Source organism: Camelus bactrianus, chromosome 3 (assembly GCF_048773025.1).
Source record: "Camelus bactrianus isolate YW-2024 breed Bactrian camel chromosome 3, ASM4877302v1, whole genome shotgun sequence".
Classification (NCBI taxonomy): Eukaryota; Metazoa; Chordata; class Mammalia; order Artiodactyla; family Camelidae; genus Camelus; species Camelus bactrianus.
The window spans coordinates 108,784,519-108,802,342 of record NC_133541.1 but is presented as its reverse complement, the minus strand read 5'-3'; the positions used below and the strand labels follow the sequence as shown (position 1 = coordinate 108,802,342).

The following is a 17,824-nucleotide window of genomic DNA, read 5'->3' as shown; positions in this document are numbered from 1 at the left end:
AAATTATGTATTTGTGTTGATATGTTCTATTCATGGTGATTTTAGAGTTGCACTATAATACTTCTTTCTAAAATCAATTTCCCTTTAAAGCATAGACTTGATGAGAAAAATAATACAGGTAGAACATATATATGATAAATGACTTTCATTTCAGACATGCTGTTTTAGTTCAACTTCCTTGTTTTATAGAAGGAGAAACTAAAGCAAGAGAGGCCCTCAACCTCAATTTTCTTATCCTTAAAGATAATAATCCCTGCTTTCAGGATTGTGGTGAGAATTAAACAGTACGTTTAAAGCACTTTGCATATTGCCTGGCCTATCATACGAACCAAAGTAATAATAGCTACTCACATTATCTGTATTAGATAAGGGACCTTGTTAATATGACCACCATTAGTCTTTCTGAGCCTCTGGGTCCCCATCTGTAAAGTGAAGGCATCAGATGAGAGGACTGAGCATCTCTGGCCATCCAGCTCCCTCATCCTTTAACATGCCAGAGAAAAAAGTACCTGACAGAAAGCTATGGGGTGTTAAACAAATCTGCTTTTTTCAATGGACCTCATTTTGTCCATCTATAGAATGGGAGAACTGAAAACATCTGTATGACAATCCCAGCTAACAAGTAAACCTACTTAAACACCGTGGTGTCCATATTTAAAATCTGTTTACTTTGGTATGCTCTTAATTGGCATGTTTGGGTGCTAGATCTGTTTTCATCCAGCACTGGAAAAAAGTCAGCACTAAAAGGGAACTTAGCAAAGGTTTTCAAATATTTTCTTATCCTTTGAACTTTTGAGTGAAATCACAAGAGGAACACAATCTTTAAAACAAATCAGTTATTCTCATACAGCTCAGAAAAAAATACATGCACACCACGTATGGGTGGTGGGTGTGTGTGTGTGTATATATGTATGTATGTATATATATGTAAAATGCACTCACATCTACACACAGAAACTGAGGGCTAGAAGCAATCTAGTCTAAGAGCATAACGCTGTCAAATCCCAAAGCCAAGGCTTAAGCCCTCATCTCTCAGCTTCCAGACCAAATGTCTCATGTCAGTTGCTCCTTCTGGTCTTCCTCTTTTATCTTCAGTTTCCTTTTTAGTTCTACTTTTGACAGGATTATCTCTGGATCTCCCCATCACCAACTGCCCCACTGCTCCTACACACACACATTTCACACCCCCCCACTCCCCCCACACACGAGTAAGGCTGCCTGAACCATTGTTCGGAGCTGATGCCCCCACACTACTACTCTGAGATACAGAATTACTGATTACAGACAGCTGGAGCTGGAATAAAGGATGAGCATTGTAGAGAGTTTTCTAGACAACTAACTCATACCACGTATAAGGAAACAAGTTCTTCAGTCCAGGTGCCAGTGCAATTTATATTCCTTTTCCATCCTTTGGACAGGACCTGCTGCATATTTTGGTGTATAAGAAAGTCTCCCCTCTACCCCCACACAAAAGGAACCGAAAATTATACTGTAGTCTGCACACCTGTGCTTCCGGACCTAAAATTAGGGAAGGTGCTCCTCCTGGTGGTCAGAGCCCAAAGCACAAGTCCTGCAAAGACATCAGCTTATATATTTTATCAGTAATTTCTATAACAGCAACATTTTATTAGTAATTTCTATTATCATCAACCCTGGCCACAGGGCTGCTCAGAGGTGGAGTCTTTCCTGCGCATGGAAGAGGATACTTGAGTGTGGCTGGCTGGACTCGAAGTCCCCTAAGGTCTTTTTAGTGGTTGACATTGTTATAATTCAGTAGTTTGTTGTACCTAGTGGCACCACATATTGCAGTTTGCTTTTTCTTTTCCTCTGTCAAACTTTTTCATGACTGAAATTGATGAATTTAGAATGATAACATAAATGGAGATCACTGTGTAATTATGGCCGCTCCATTCACAGGTTTTGCTTCTTGAAAACAAGATGTGGGACTGTGCCCAGTTTCTGCTCATCCTATATGGGGGGATATTGGTGATCACCACCCAAGACCTCCGAGGCCTTGGACTACCTCAAGTTTGGGGCCACCACCCAGGTGAGCATCACCCTCAACCTCCCCAGCTGCTGGTGAGTGAAGTCCTGGCCTCAGAGCTGGAAAGATGACGTGCAGAGGGTGGCTGGCATCCCCTCGTTAGAGGGGAGTAGCAAAGACATGAGTGAGAATTGTCTTAGCATAGAGAAGAATGCCAGGAAACTGTCATGGAAAACCATGGAAATAAGTGGACTGGGTTAATCAAGAGACCTGGATTCTAGTTTAACATGGCCATTAATTCTCCTATCTTCTAAGTAAGATACTTCTCTTCTCCTCTCAGTTTCTCCATCTACCAAACAAAGGGATTAGACTAAATGATATCTAAAAGCCCTCCCAGCAATGACTGATGTTTAGTCAGATTTCTTTCTTTCCTTTGCAAGTGACTAAAATCCAACCCAAACTGGCCTAAGTTTTAAAACAAAAAGAAAAGTCCATGCGTATATGTAACTTCAGGCATGGCTGGATCCAGCTACTCAAGTGGTATCCCCAGGACTCAGTCTCTCTCCATCTCTCAGGTTTGTTTTTCTCTGCGTGGGCTCTATTCATGTACACTCTTCGCACACAGCACACAGTGGTACATGACTGCTAGCGCCCCTCATTATAGGCCGTTCTCTCAACAGCCTCAGTGTAAACAGCCTCTCTATTTCAAAAGGTCCATTAAGTCCTTGGGATTAATTTTGCACACCTGAAACTAATATAACATAAATCAACTTTACTTCAATTAGGAAAATAATAATAACAGTACTTGCTTCATGGGGTTGTAATTAGAAATAATCTATGTAAGCTCAGTGCTGAGAAGTGACTTAGAAGTGATTCAATAAATTTTGGTTATTATTAATAATATCTCTCCCTGAAAATGCAATCATGTCATTTTTCTTTCTTAAAAAAAAATCTAAACCAAGATACCTTTTTTCTTGTGTATATGACCTAATTGATTTTTGGCTACTATAAATTAATAGCCCTAAAGAATAGAAATTCTCATTCATAATCTAATGTGTGAATAAAAATGTTTGGAAAAATACAGTGTGACCACTTTGATTTAGTTTTCTGAGTAATTCATACTCATCATTAAAAAGGAGAATGAATAGCACATATTTATTGAATGTTTCCCATGTGCTAAGTAGTTTACAGGCATGATCTCATTTGTCCTTATCATAGCTGCATCTACTACATGGAAGATACAGAACCTCCTGACATGACTTGGAGACACACACACACACACACACACACCCCAGGAAGACCATGTGAGGACATAGGGAAAAGGCAGCCGTCTACAAGAGAGCTCTCACCAGGAGCTGACCCTGCCAGACCCTGACCTGGGACTTCCAGCCCCCGGAATTGTGAGAAAATAAATGTTTGTGTTAAAGCCACGCGGCCTGCTGTACTCTGTTGTGCAGCTCTAGCTAAGGCACAGGCACTTGTTCTGCTTGTTCTCCTTCTTCCTGGTCCTACAGCAGCATTCAGAATATGGTAGTGACTTGGCAAATATTTGTTGAATGAATGAAATAAACTTCCTGTTTTTACTACATTTCAGGGTGCTTGGGAAATGGTGAAAACAACAGGGCTGGGAAGTCAGGAGACCTGGGCTGGGTTACAGTCTCAGTCCTGCCATGGCACCACTGTGTCCCTTCCCCTCTTGGGCCTCAGTTCCCTGATTGGTGAGATAGTACTGCTCAACAACATGACCTTTCAAGTTCCCTCTAGTAATGAAGTGATATAATAAAAATAGCCCCCCTCTCTGGGGCACTAACTGTGATTCAGGTCCTGTACTTGTCCCTTTTCTCATTGAATCCTCCCTTTTGCCTGGAAAACAATAAATGTGCTCATCATTTCACAATGAGGAACCAAAGGAACAGAGCTTTGACTTACGAGAAAGGGGAGGAGTACTCTTAGCATTAAAACAGTGTCTTTTATCCCGAGATGCGTCCTTCAGCATTGAGGGGTTGAAATGTTCTTTCTTTTAAGAAATAACAGGGATATTTTTAAGATCCTTACAGAGAAAAATGAGAATTTGGCAATGTGTCAGCTGTAAGAAAAAACATAAAGTAAAAAGTGCAAGTTAAGCTTTATCCGGGAACCTTACTGACAACTATAGTCCGCGAGACAGCCTCTCAGATGCCTCTGAGGAAGTGCTCCAAAGAAATAAGGGAGGAATTAGGATATACAGAAGGTTTTTTAACTGAGAAGAAAGGTAGTCAAACATGAAAAGACTACTGCTAATCACGAAGAACATACATCTCAAGTTAAGGATTTTGTGCCTTTTTTGAATGGGAAGATGCAAGAATCTCAGTTCATTGAAATCATTCCTTAGATATACATCTTAACTATCTTGGGCCCGTATCCAAAGCATAAAATGCTTCCTGAATGCTCCAGGGTGCACTGTCAGTGGGAGACTGCAGTGGCTAATGGCTTTATCCTTGTAGAACTGGAATGGCAGGCACCATTCTTTGTTTATAGTGTTCCCTGTGGGTCATAAAATTGACCACGTTTTGGGACCAGTTTCATGACCAGTTTGTCCCAGGGTGCTAGGAAGTCTCATTACTAAATCAGACAAGGATTTTGTTGGTAAGCCACTGAATGGTCTATTTTTTGGGTTAGGCCCTGTTGATAACCCAAAATTCTCTGTATCAACTGTTTTACTAGTTTATTATGATCCAGGAACTGTTTTCCCTTGTTGCTTCTTCCTGTATCTAGAGTTGCACTATTACAATTATTTTATATAGAGTTATATATCTGATCAATTGCCTCAAGACATTTAGCCATCATTAATTTTGTTGGAGGCCTGATTACACATTGGGTAAAGCCAGAGATAGCAATCTTAAGAGATAGACAGGATATAAGTAATATAGCTAGTAACATTAATAAAATCATAGTACACCAGAGAGAGACACAAAGCATAAACCTTTTGAATACAATGAAGAGAGAACAATTTAAAACAATGATTAGTATAAGTAGTTGTAATTTGAATCACAATAAACTATCAAGTTCAGAGGGGAACCAGCTGGAGAAGCCAAATTCTGGACAGATCAGGCAGAGAAAAAGATAAATATTTCATCTTCATTTATAAAGGTATACTTTATCAACTTGATGTAGGTCATAGTTAGCATAAAAGGAAAAATTTTCTAGAAAACAAAGATTAAAAGCCTGTAATAGTTCAGACAAAAAGTCATAAAATTATAAATCATATTTATCTGTTCATTCAGTCCTATGCAGTTAATTCCTGTTGATCTGGATGAAGGCATCAGGTTTTCCATTAGAGTTTTGTAATTTCTTACCCTGTTTGGTAATATGATCTAAAAGTCATTAGGAACCTTATTTGTCAAAAAGTCCCTTTTATGAATCTTCTTGAAAAATCTTCAAGCATCAGAGTAAAGCAATGACAGATGACTTTAAATGGCATGGTTAAAGATCTGATTACATGCAGCTGACAAAGAAACTTGGTTATTTCTGTGACATACAACATTCTAAAATAACTAGAATTATGACTGATAATGATTATACCGGACTTACCAGATTTTTAGGAATTCCATATAATTTTTGTAATATCTATGTTAATGATACATACCCATACACCATAACCCAAGAAGGTTTACTGCCACTTATTTGACAATGTTTCCCATGTAATTAAACATAGAAAATAAACCTAACTAGTTTAATCTCTCTCTTTTGGTGGTGTTTCAGGGGTCCTTTGAGGCATCCCAAAGTTAGCTAGAGGTCAAAAGAACTTCATTTAGAATTGAGTCTGTCAAAGATATCAAAAGGTTTTAAAACACTTGGTCAATTAGGATCATAGATCACTGCAAAACAATACTTACTCATTCAACCAGAGTGGCAATAAACAATTTTAAGGACAAATACAGAAAGTTACAGCAGATAACTTAAATGGTAAAGAAAATTTACAACCCATTATCAAAAGTAGATCAATATTCCAAGAAAACTTTGTTCTCTTAACATAGAAAACCAAATTCTAGTTTTGTCACCTTTTTCTTTTTTTACTTGTTTTTTCAATTATAGTGAATATACAATGTTGTGTCAATTTCTGGTGTGTAGCATAATAGTTTGTACCAGCTTTTGATATTAAAATCTATTTTTTTATTTTAATCTTAGCCAGTCTTAACCATGAGCAAAACTTTTCTCAGAGTTCCTTTCCCACAAACGTTTTACAACTTTCTTTTTTACTTTCAGATTTTGTCCTATGTTTTTCCCTTTCTTTCTCTTTCTCCAGGAAAAAATTATTTTCTTTTCCCTTAACAAAATACATTTCCATTCCTTATACCTTTTCCTTTCATATAAAGTTGTTCTCCTTATTAATTTTAGTAGTTTTACCTACATATATTAATTAGAATTCTGAACTTTTAAAAACTTTAATTTCTAGTGAAAACTAAAAGTAAGCAATTATGAACTCCCGTTTATATTAGTATTCTGTAGGTTGGCAAACTTATAAACATTGTGATTTTTAAAAATATGTGCTTTTTTATAGAAAAATTTTCAGTGTAGCACCAAACATTTTTATTAGTAGTCCTAAATACCTTTAGTTTCTCTGCAAAAGGAAGCCTGTATTCAATAATGAATGTCTCAGTATCTTATTTTATTTGGGAATGATATAGATACTTAATGAGCTTTCATTATTTAGCTTAACTTGGCAAAACTCTAAAGCTTCAAGTTACCAAAAATCTGGAGAAATTAATTTTAAGTAGACATACCATGAAACATATTTATTCTTAAAAGAGATCACTTAAAAGCTCTTATTCCATCTATATCTATTTAATTCACTTTTCCCAACAATTGTGTTTAAATTACACATGAAACATTTATGAGACGTTAAACCAAGTCAGCCATTTTTCTTACCAATGAATTTTATAACATAGATAATATGACCTTATTTAACTATTAGTAAACCTAGGTGCAATAAAAGTAACAGATGTCTATATTAGCTAAACCAACAAACTTAAGTTTTAGTAACTAATATTAATTTAATATTGAATATTTCCTAGATCTTGTGAACTTGAAATTCATTTGGGCTAGTTTCTGTTACATTTAGAAATATTTAACTTGTAAGCATTTCCTTTTAAGGGGAAACCTTTGAGGGGAAACCAAGACCACAAATAAGACTTCCCAAATCAGATTTGTTTGTTTGTTTGTTTTAAATTAAAAGAGTTCTTAATTTAAGGGAAAAAAGCAGTCTTAAGAGGGAAGTTCATAGTGATACAGGCCTTCCTCAGAAAACAAGAGATATCTCAAATATCTTAAATAAAGCTCTTCTACAAATTTAATTTTGGTAATACTATCTGAAGGTAGAGACATACATGTGTAATGCACACAAAGACATTTAAACAGACATAACCAGAGATCTTATAGTTTGATTTTTAAAACTTAGTCATGAATCCGGTGTTACAATATAAACTTACTAGTTTGTAAATCACAGTTGAAATGACTTAAATTTATTTGCTCAGATGACTAAGGCTTTTTACTATTTGTGGAGAAGACTTTTAAGATTTATATTTGTCCTGGATAAATCCTTCTGGAGACTATGAATTAGATTTTGGGTGAAGGAGCCTTTTTAGCAGTTTGAGTTTAAAAAGCTCTTTTTCCCTTTGGTTTCAGTTTCTACTTGATTGAGCTAATTAGGCTCAGTCTCAGGTCAATGTGGGTGTTTACATTTCTGTTATGTAGAGAGCTGCAAGACAAAGATAGTTGCTTTTCGGGGGAGAGGGTATAGCTCAGTCATAGAGTGGATCCTAGCGTGCATGAGATCCTGGGTTCAATCTCCAGTACCTCTATCAAAAATAAATAAGGAAACCTAATGACCTCCATCTGGAAAATAAAACAAACAAACAAACAAAAAAGACAGTTGCTTTTAATCCCCCAAAGAACTGTCATGCCACCTAAATAATATCAAAAGATTGATTTGCCCAACTACATTTTCCTTAATTTGCTTTTTAATTAGTGACAAGATTTCCAACTAACCCGGAAACCAAGAGTTCTATGTTCTAGAACTTAAGGATTCAGTTTATCATGCCTTTTCAGAAGTTTTCACAAAGCATTCAACAAAAGGCCCTTTTTCTGAATACACAAGTTAAATCCAGAGCAATTTATCCTAGGGGCAAAAAAAATCTCCATTATTACTTTTCCTAGCTCCTGAATATTAACCCCCAGTTTTTACTTCATGTTGTGTGGGCTCAGGTAACTGTAGTGGTTTCTTTTGGTATTTTAGTATTTTAATTAATATTGCTTTGGAGGCGGATTTATAAGCCTTGTCTTATAATACCAGGCAGGGAAAGCATTCCCCAGTGAGACATAATGTCTATTCTGTAAAATAATTAAGCAAAGAGATGTAACCATCTTATATAAGCCCATTCAAATACACCAATTTTTATAGACTTTTATCTCAGTTGTATCAACTCATACCTTTAACTTTAGCTTCCCTTAGAACCCAATCAACAAGTCTTAGCTTGGAGTCCCAGAAACTTTCCCTTTTATCCCCCAGCCATTTTATCCATTTTTGTATAAAAGGCTTTGGGGTTCCTGGGGAAGGATTGAGCCAAGGGGCTCAGGCCCTTTTGTCAGTCTTTAACCTGATTAATTGGTCTAACTGTTGCCCCCAAGCAATTGCTTATCAAGTATCTCTGTGTAATTTTCTTCCAGCCTTATAAATTTTTTTTTTTTTAATTAGAGGTAAATAGAGTAGACTTCTTTGGTCCTTTTAATGTTGGCGTGACCAATAGGGAGTCCCTTTGGCCCATCCAGCTTTGGGTGGTGTTGTATCAAAACCTTTGTTTTAACGCCATCAATATCCACTTTATTTATTCTATTTCTTAATAACCATCTAAAGCCTTCCATACTGTTGGGAAGAGTACTCTTAAAAGTTTCACCTTTTTGGGAAGAAGTCTCTTGACCTTCCCCTCAGCTGCTTCTTAGTCCCCTGTTAATCAACCTAATTAACATTAATTAATCTAATGTTTTTATTAGCATCTGTAAGACCCTTTGAGGGGAAACCAAGACCACAAATAAGACTTCCCAAATCAGATTTGTTTGTTTGTTTGTTTTAAATTAAAAGAGTTCTTAATTTAAGGGAAAAAAGCAGTCTTAAGAGGGAAGTTCATAGTGATACAGGCCTTCCTCAGAAAACAAGAGATATCTCAAATAAACAATCTAACCTACCACCTAAAAGAATTAGAAAAAGAAGAACAAACAAAACCTAAAGTCAGTAGAAGGAAAGAATAAAGATCAGGAAGGAAATAAATAAAACAGAAATGAAAGAATCAATAAAACCAACAGCTGGTTTTCTGAAAGAGTAAACAAAATTGTCAAACCTCTGGGCAGGCTCACCAGGAAGAAAAGAGAGGACACAAATAAACAAAGTAAGAAATGAAAGAAGAGAAAGTACAACTGATTCCAAGAAATACAAAAAAAAAAAAAAAAAAAAGAATACTATGAACAATTATATGTCAACAAATTGGACAACTTAGAAGAAATAGACAAGTTTCTAGAAACATACAGTCTACCAAAATTGAATCAAAAAGAAATAGATAATTTGAACAGACCAATCACTAGAAGTGAAAGAGAATCTGGAATGGAAAAGAAAAAAAAAAAATCCTTGCAAACAAAAGTCCAGGACAGAATAGCTTCACTGGGGATTCTGCCAAACATACAAAGAAGGACTTATACTTATCCTCCTCAAACTCTTCCAGAATATTGAATAGAGAGGAACATTTCTAAACCCATTCTATGAAGCCTGATACCAAAACCTGATACCAAAACCAGACAAAGACACTACCCAAAAAGAAAATTACAAGCCAAAATCTCAGATTAATATAGAAGCAAAAACTCACAACAAAATATTAGCAAACCAAATCCAACAACACATAAAAAAGATCATACACTATGATCAATTCAGATTAATCCCAGAATCAGAAGAATGGTTCAACGTACACAGATCAATCAATGTGATACACCACATCAACAACAAAGAAAAGGGCAAAAACCACATGATCATTTCAATAGATGCAGAAAAAGCATTTGATAAAATTCAACATTCATTCATGATAAAAACTCTCACCAAAGTGGGTATAGAGGAAACATATCTCAGCATAATAAAAGCTATTTATGACAAACCTACAGCCAGCACAATACTCAACGCTGAAAAATTGAAAGCCTTCCCACTAAGATTTAGTACAAGACAAAGATGCCCACTCTCACAGTTTCTATTCAACATAGTTTTGAAAGTCCTAGCATAGCAATCAGACAAGAAAAAGAAATAAAAGGCATCTACATTGGAAGGGAAGAGGTAAAATTGTCACTATATGCAGATGACATGATACTGTATATAGAAAACCCTAAAGACTCCACACAGAAGCTACTACAGCTGATAAATGAATTCAGGAAGGTAGCAGGATACAAGACTAACATAGAGAAATCTGTTGCATTTCTTTACACTAACAATGAAATATCAGAAAAGGAAAGTTAAAAAAAAAATCCCTTTTAAAATCACATCAAAAAGAGAAAATACTTAGGACTAAACCTTGACTAAGGGGGTAAAAGATGTATACGCTGAGAACTATAAAACATTGATAAAGGAAATTAAAGGTGATTTAAAGAAATGGAAACATATCCCACGCTCTTGGATTGGAAGAATTAATATTGTTAAAATGGTCATACTACCCAAAGCAATCTACAGATTTAATGTGATTCCTATCAAATTAACCAGGACATTTTTCACAGAACTAGAACAAATAATTCTAAAATTTATATAGAATCACAAAAGACCCCAAATTGCCAAAGAAATACTGAAGAAAAAGAGTGAAGCTGGAGGCATAACCTTCCCAAACTTCAGACTATACTACAAAGCTACAGTAATCAAAACAGCATGGTACTGGCACAAAAACAGACATATAGATCAATGGAAGAGAACAGAGAATCCAGAAATAAACCCAGACACCTATGGTCAATTAATCTTTGAGAAGGAAGCAAGAATATACAATGGAGAAAATGTACAATTTCTTTGACAAGTGGTGTTCGGAAAGCTGGACAGCCGTGTATGAATTCGTGAAGTTAGAACACTCCCTCATACCATACACAAATATAAACTCAAAATGGCTTATAGACTTAAACATAAGAAAGGACACCATAAATCTCCTAGAAGAGAATATAGAACATTCTCTGACAAAAATTTTAAGAATGTTTTCCTAGGTCAGTCTCCCAAGGCAACAGAAATAAAAGAAAATAAGCAAATGGGACCTAATTAAACTTATATATTTTTGCACAGCAAAGGAAACCATAAACAAAATGAAAAAACAATGTGCACACCAGGAGAAAATATTTGCAAATGATAAGTGATGTGACTGATAAGGGCTTAAGTTCCAAAATGTACAAACAGCTCATACAACTCAATAAGAAAAAGCCAGACAGCCCTATTGAAAAATGGGCAGATGACCTAAGCAGATATCTCTCCAATGAAAACATATAGATGGCCAATAGGCACATGAAAAGATGCTCAGTATCACTAATTATCAGAGAAATACAAATCAAAACTACAATGAGGTATCACCTCCCACCAGTCAGAATGGCCATCGTTAAAAAGTCCACAAAAGATAAATGCTGGAGAGGGTGTGGAGAAAAGGGTTCCCTCCTACACTGTTGGTGGGAATGTAGTTTGGTGCAGCCATTGTGGAAAACAGTATGGGGAGTCCTTAAAAAACTCAAAACAGACTTACCATATGATCCAGCAATTCTACTTCTTGGCATATATCTGGAGAAAACTAATTTGAAAAGATACATTCACCCCCGTGTTCATAGCAGCACAATTTACAATAGCCAAGACATGGAATCAACCTAATGTCCATCAACAGATGATTGGATAAAGAAGTTGTGGCCATAAAAGAGAATGGAATAATGCCATTTTCCACAATATGGATGGACCTAGAGATTATCTAAGTAAAGTAAATCAGAAAGAGAAAAACAAATATCATATGATATCACTTATGTGTGGAATTTTTAAAATGACACAAATGAACTTATTTGTAAAACAGAAACAGACTCACATACATAGAAAGCAAACTTACGGTTACCAAAGTATGACGGTTAACTGTTATATTTTTTGTATACACGTTCTAATTTGGTCTTTTAATAGGTACCAATAAAAAACAGCTATTTGTAAGAGAGTTCTCTTAAAAAATCACCAATTTAGAAGTTTCTCCAACTTAAAGGATCCATTTGTCTAGCTGTTGGCGAATAGTATTTTAATAGCAACCCAAACCATTCAAGATACAAGATGCATTCACAAAAGAGAGTACAAAAGATGCAGTCTTTACAAGATCTAGAAAGTTTACTCCCAAAAAAGTCTAAGAAAGTAAAGGCCTTCAGTGTACAGGTGATGCAACAAAGGTTGAGATGACAAAGACCTCTTATCCACTGGGACCCCTTATGATAAAATTCCTTGAGAGTTGGCACAGCCAGATAAAAAGACTGTTTGGAATCCTAGTCTTTTTGAATGTACCTTCTGGATGGCAGAGGACAAACTCTCAAAACACAGAACAAAATGCCTAAGAAGATCAGTTAGAACATTTACATCTTAGAGGCACAAGGAGAGAAATGCAGGGGCTTTACTGGCAGGGGCTGGGGGGAACAGCAGAAGGTGAAGGTGACAGAAGAAAGAGAGAGCATCTGGGTCAGGCAGTTATGAGGGAGTAGCAGAGGGAGAGGCAAGGTTAGCACTAGCAGCTTTTTTTTAAACTCTAATATTGTTTCAAGCAATTTTTGGATTGATTTCCTGCAAAGAAGTTACTTTATCATTTCCTCTTTTAGAAGTTTCTAAATACCAATCAAAATAAGCATTCTATTCAGTCTGTTTGATCTTATGGCCAGCTTTCTCTAGCTGTGGACACACACAAAAATTAATTTTGGAATGTCTGAAAAACCCCAAGTTGGCCATTTTAGGTTGAGATCTCCCTTAGTGTAATTTTCCAAAATAAGTAAGTATTTGCAAGTGTAAATTCTATAAGTAATGTACATGAACCTGGCTGGGGTGTTAGTTGAAGGCTGGTAACCTATTACTCCTTTTTCTTTAATTTTGAAAGCTTTGTTTCCCATTCAGGTTGGTTTGTCAAGATAAAACTGCTAGTAATGATTGTGTGATGGGTCACTGTGCTGTTTGTGAGCTTAATTCATCTACATGTCATCCAAGAGTTGTTTCAGCTGTATTATATGTCTTGATTTCTCCCTCTGGCAGTCTAAAATCGTCATAGGTGCTCACATCACTGAGTGGCCAGCTTTTATGTGTGGTCCCTGAACAAGCAAGTTTTCTTGATTAAATGAGTGGGTTTCTCTGTGGGGCTGCTACAGGGAATGAGAACTTGCCTCCACCACTCCTGCAAGTTTCTCAGTTGCCTGAGAAAGCAGTTGCTGGCCGGGAGGAGATGCCCCTTTTCCTCTTTGGAGCTGAAAACTCTCATGCTTTATTTTCACTTTAATTCTGACAAATTCTATTAAAGTAGCCAATTTAAGGGAAACAACAGGCCAGTCTCCTACCTAATCACCCAATACGAACTTACTTAAAGTTTTTTTTAACTGGGTAACCCAGGTACCACTTCTTGAAACTAATTTCAAAAAAAAACCTTGAAAGAGCTTATCTACCACCAAATAAAAACAAAGAGTTTATCCACCACCAAATAAAAGTTAGGGTCATCAGCCAATAAAGGGAAATCCAATACAAAAGAGAGGCTCACCTAAATTTCGTCTGGACTCACCAAGGAGCAGACAGGCACAAGGGGCTGCTGTTAGTATGAAGATTCTGGATCCTCATTGAGTTCAGACAAAGGAGAAAAGTCTGCTCTGGATCCCTTCATAGTCACCTGAATTGTCAACTGAAAGAAAATTGCGCAACATAAAAGTTGTCAGTTAAGTTTTATTTGGGGAACTTACTGAGGACTATAGCCCGGGAGACAGCCTCAGATACCTCTGAGGAAGTGCTCCGAAGAGATAAGGGTGGAACCAGGATATATGAGTTTTTGCTGGGAAAAAATACAAACAAACATCAAAAGACCACTACTAATCACAAGGAACACATATCTCAAGTTAAAAGTTGTAGTGCTTTTATTTGTATGGGAAGGTACAAGAATTTGGGTTCATTGAAGTTATTCCTTAGATACGCATCTTAACTACCTAGGGCCAGTATCCAAAGCACAGAATTCCCCTCAGGGCACACTGTCAGTATCAGTCGGCAACTGACTTGATCGGCTTGAGGTTGTAGAAATGGAATGACAGGCACTACTCTTTGTTTACCAGAATGACAGACAACATCTTTTGTTTTCAAATGCCAGTCTCTAAAATTCATTTGGAAATTTGATTGATGCATGAAACCCCAAAGTCTTAAACCACATAAGCTATGTACATGGGAGTGTTTTTTGTTTTTGTTTTTGTTTTTTAATTTTGGAGTTTCTACTATGCATTAGGCACAGTAGGGGAACAGGATAACTAAACTACAGCTTCAGAGGCTTGAATTCAAATCAGAGCTCTGCCTCTAATACTAACTGTGTCACCTTAGGCGAGTGAAGTAAACTCTCTGAGCCTGGGTTTCCTCATCTATAAATTGAGGATAATTAATAGTGCCTACCTTATGTAACACACTTAGTCTAAAGCTAGGCACAAGTGAGTTAGTATTAGAATTATTATCTAGGCAATGGGAGAACCGCAGTAAACAGCCACAGGCAATGAAAAGGTGCCTGAGGGAACAAGGATAAGGTAATAAATTTCACTTATGTATTGGTTGCATTGTTGTTTCTGAAGTCCCTAACTTCCAGCCCAAAAGAGTACTTGTGTTCATTTCCATAGATTATACCACCTCAGGCAAAGCATTCCCCAGATCTCTGCCTCGGGTATCTATTAAAGAGTGGGCAAATCCTCCTACTCCATAGAATACTAGAACTCAAATTCTGGCTAGTATCAGAACCACCTGGGGAATGTAGTAAAAACAAAAAGGCCCAAATTCTTCCTACTTCAGTGAGTCTGGGTCTCTCTGTGCTTTATTATCTTCCCAGATGGTTCTGATAACACACCAACTTTCCAAACTGCCGTTAAAAAAAAAAAAAGACAAGGCTCCCTAGTTATTCTAAAGGATGATAAAAGATTATCATGATTAAAATCCCATTTGTTCCACTGTCTGTGCAGATGTCAAGCAGTTTAGGCAGTCCTCACATAAGTTGCTTGTGCCCCAAGGGAAGCTAGGCCTGTATCTCAGCATCCATTGAGAATGAAAAGCACAGGCCCTGGGGGCTTCAGTTCTTCAAAAGTCTTCTATAACCTAGTGCCCGTGTCAGCAAGGGGGAAAGAGGAGCAATACCTTTCCTAGGGTCACATCAGCTTCACGGTAGAGCCGTGGTGGAACCCAGAGCCGCAGATGCGTGGGCCAGTGTTAGAAGGGCTTATCTGGAGGCTCCCACCCTGGAGGATGCCCTCCTGCCTGCGGACAGGTGGTACAAGTTGGAAGCCTGCAGGCAGTGCCCTGCAAGTATTCGTTTACCTGATATCTGGAAAGGACCCCAGCAAAATTCTGATATTCCAGCAACCCCTTTCCCAAAGGTTTGAAGATTAACTTGGGGTCTTCTCACAACTGGAGAGGAAACAAGAACTAGCCTTATACCTGAACATCTCAAGATCCTTGACAATCTTATTGACCAATCTTGTTGCCTCAGCCAGAACAAAGACCTGTCAGTTGGATGAGATCTGAGATTAGAATTGCATTATGGACTCTCAATGCTGTGAATAAACAGGCCAGAGGATGCATCTTGCCTCCCCTCAGGCCAGAAATACTGCCATGTAATGGTGCCAGACAAGTGAATAGAGGATTTTTCTCAAACCGCAGTGTTTCCGTTGATTCAGGGCAAGAAACTTGAAGGGTGGGGCCAGTATTCAAACCCAGGGGTCAGTGTAGTGGTCAAAGCTACAGGCTTCAGAGATAGAAAGATATGACAAGGGCAGAGTTTGGGCTCTGCGAAGGAGTTGTTGTGGCCTTAAGCAAGCTATTGTTTACTTCCCCAAGCCTCAGTTTCCACATGTGTGAAAACAAAATAACAGTGCTACCCAGAAAAGTAGACAGGCTTTATGGGGCCTGAAGCTTATACCCTGGGAATGAGGTTGTGGGTAGAAGTAAGGGGTGGAGAGGGCCTCTTTAAGAAAAAGAATACAAAATTACAAATTCAAAATTGCCTGGAGGACCTTGGAAAGGGCCCCATGTAAGGGAGGGGCTCAGGCAAATCTTTCTCAGTTGCTACCAGTTAGTTGTGAGATCATTTAAGTAAAGCTCATGGCACATGGGATAATGGTATGGGGAGTGGTATGGCTTGAGTAAAATGCTATAATTTTGAAGGAGGAGGAAATTTTGGCCCATTCATCTGTCACTGAAGTAGAGATAATGACAGAGAATGGAACACTAGAGAAACCTCCAAAACCTTCTTTAGCTGCAGAGTTCTATCCTGACTGTCACATGTGACCTTAGGCAGATCACGGCCTCTCCTGATGCCAGCATCCTACCCAGTAAAGTGTGGCTAGGGGTTGTACAATCTCTGCCTCTCCGTCCCTTCCCAAAAGAATCCCCATTCCTCTCTCCCTGGAGCCTCACAGAAGCTAAGAAGCAGTTAGAGGTGAGTAAGTGCTCCTTTTTTTCCAGCTTAAGAAAGGGGAGCTCCCAGAGGATGCCTTACAACAAATACACAGCCAGTGAGAAGTGAAGCCCCTGTCCTGGGTTGAATAAGGAGGTGGGGGTGTGTAGATAGTCTCTTGGAGGCAGAAATAGGGCATTGGTTAAAAAGCCTGATGCACTGGGCTCTCGTCCTTACTCTGGCACTTTCTAGCTTAGGCAGATCCATTTAGTTCAGAGCCTGATTTCCTCATCATTTAATGTACAGGATTAAATGAGAAAATAAAGGTAAAGCACTTAGGGAGAGTATCTATCCCTTAGTGAAGTGATTAATAAATATTAGTTTTTAAAATGATCAGTGTTGTAGTCGCTGTTGCCATTACTGTTATTAGGTAAACATGGATGACTCCTTTCCCAAAACCCTCCCTTCCTCTCCTCCTGCTGGAGAGTGATCCTCTTCCACTGGGCTTCTTCAGGCAGGAGGAGCACCCTCCGGGGGAGGTGGGCGGGGCTTCATTCTAGCTTGGCCAGAGCCTGCTAAGGCACAAGCCACTGAGCTGGAGTTTGCACCTGACTAGACACCTTCCTGCTCAGTGCAGACCCCTGACCATAGCCAGGAGCCCTGTCTTTCTGAAGCAGTCATGCCCATGACAAAGAGTGCTGAGGGTCCCCCAGGAGCTGTTGACCTCAAAATGGACCTCAAGTCCCCTCCCCAAAGTGCCGAGAAGCTGCAGAACAAGGACTCCGGTTTCTTGGATGGGAGCCCTTCAGAGTCGCCGGGCTTGGAAACGACGAAGGGCATAACGTGAGTGCTTTTTTCTGCCATCCCCATTTCTGCCTTCCAGCCTGGAAGCTTGCAGTGGCGAAAACCCCAAGGTGGGTGTGTCTGGCCCACAAGCCATCGTGCAGGAGCCTCAAAAGATACAGTCAGAGGCTGAATCAAGTTGAGAGCTTAAAGAGGCAGGAGGGAAGACTACCAGAAAGCCCTTAGGATATAGTGATCCACCCTCCAACTCGTGCAGGTGGTGAAACTAAGACAAATTACCCAAGGACATGCACTGGCTCATTGGCAGGATGGCGGCTGGAATCCAGTGGTGGCTCTAGAGTCTGTTTGTTTTTAGTTGAGGTATAGCCCTGGAGTCAGATTT

At 38.3% G+C, this 17,824-nt stretch overlaps 1 protein-coding gene across 3 annotated transcripts in view; it reads left to right on the top strand.

Annotated features, from left to right (window-relative positions):
* The window catches only part of LOC105080901 (proton-coupled amino acid transporter 2), a 62,815-nt gene that overhangs the window by 22,990 nt on the left and 22,001 nt on the right, over positions 1 to 17,824 (top strand). For 2 of the 3 annotated variants that reach the window (XM_045506694.2, XM_074360951.1), the window contains exon 3: positions 1,918 to 2,047. Coding sequence is in view for 1 of the 3 variants with exons in the window: in XM_010970009.3 (XP_010968311.1) it covers positions 17,318 to 17,481 (164 nt within the window). In the remaining 2 variants the exon portion in view is untranslated. Of the gene's footprint in view, positions 1 to 1,917; positions 2,048 to 7,317; positions 17,482 to 17,824 lie in introns of those variants that run through there. The other variant, XM_010970009.3, reaches the window with a different exon arrangement.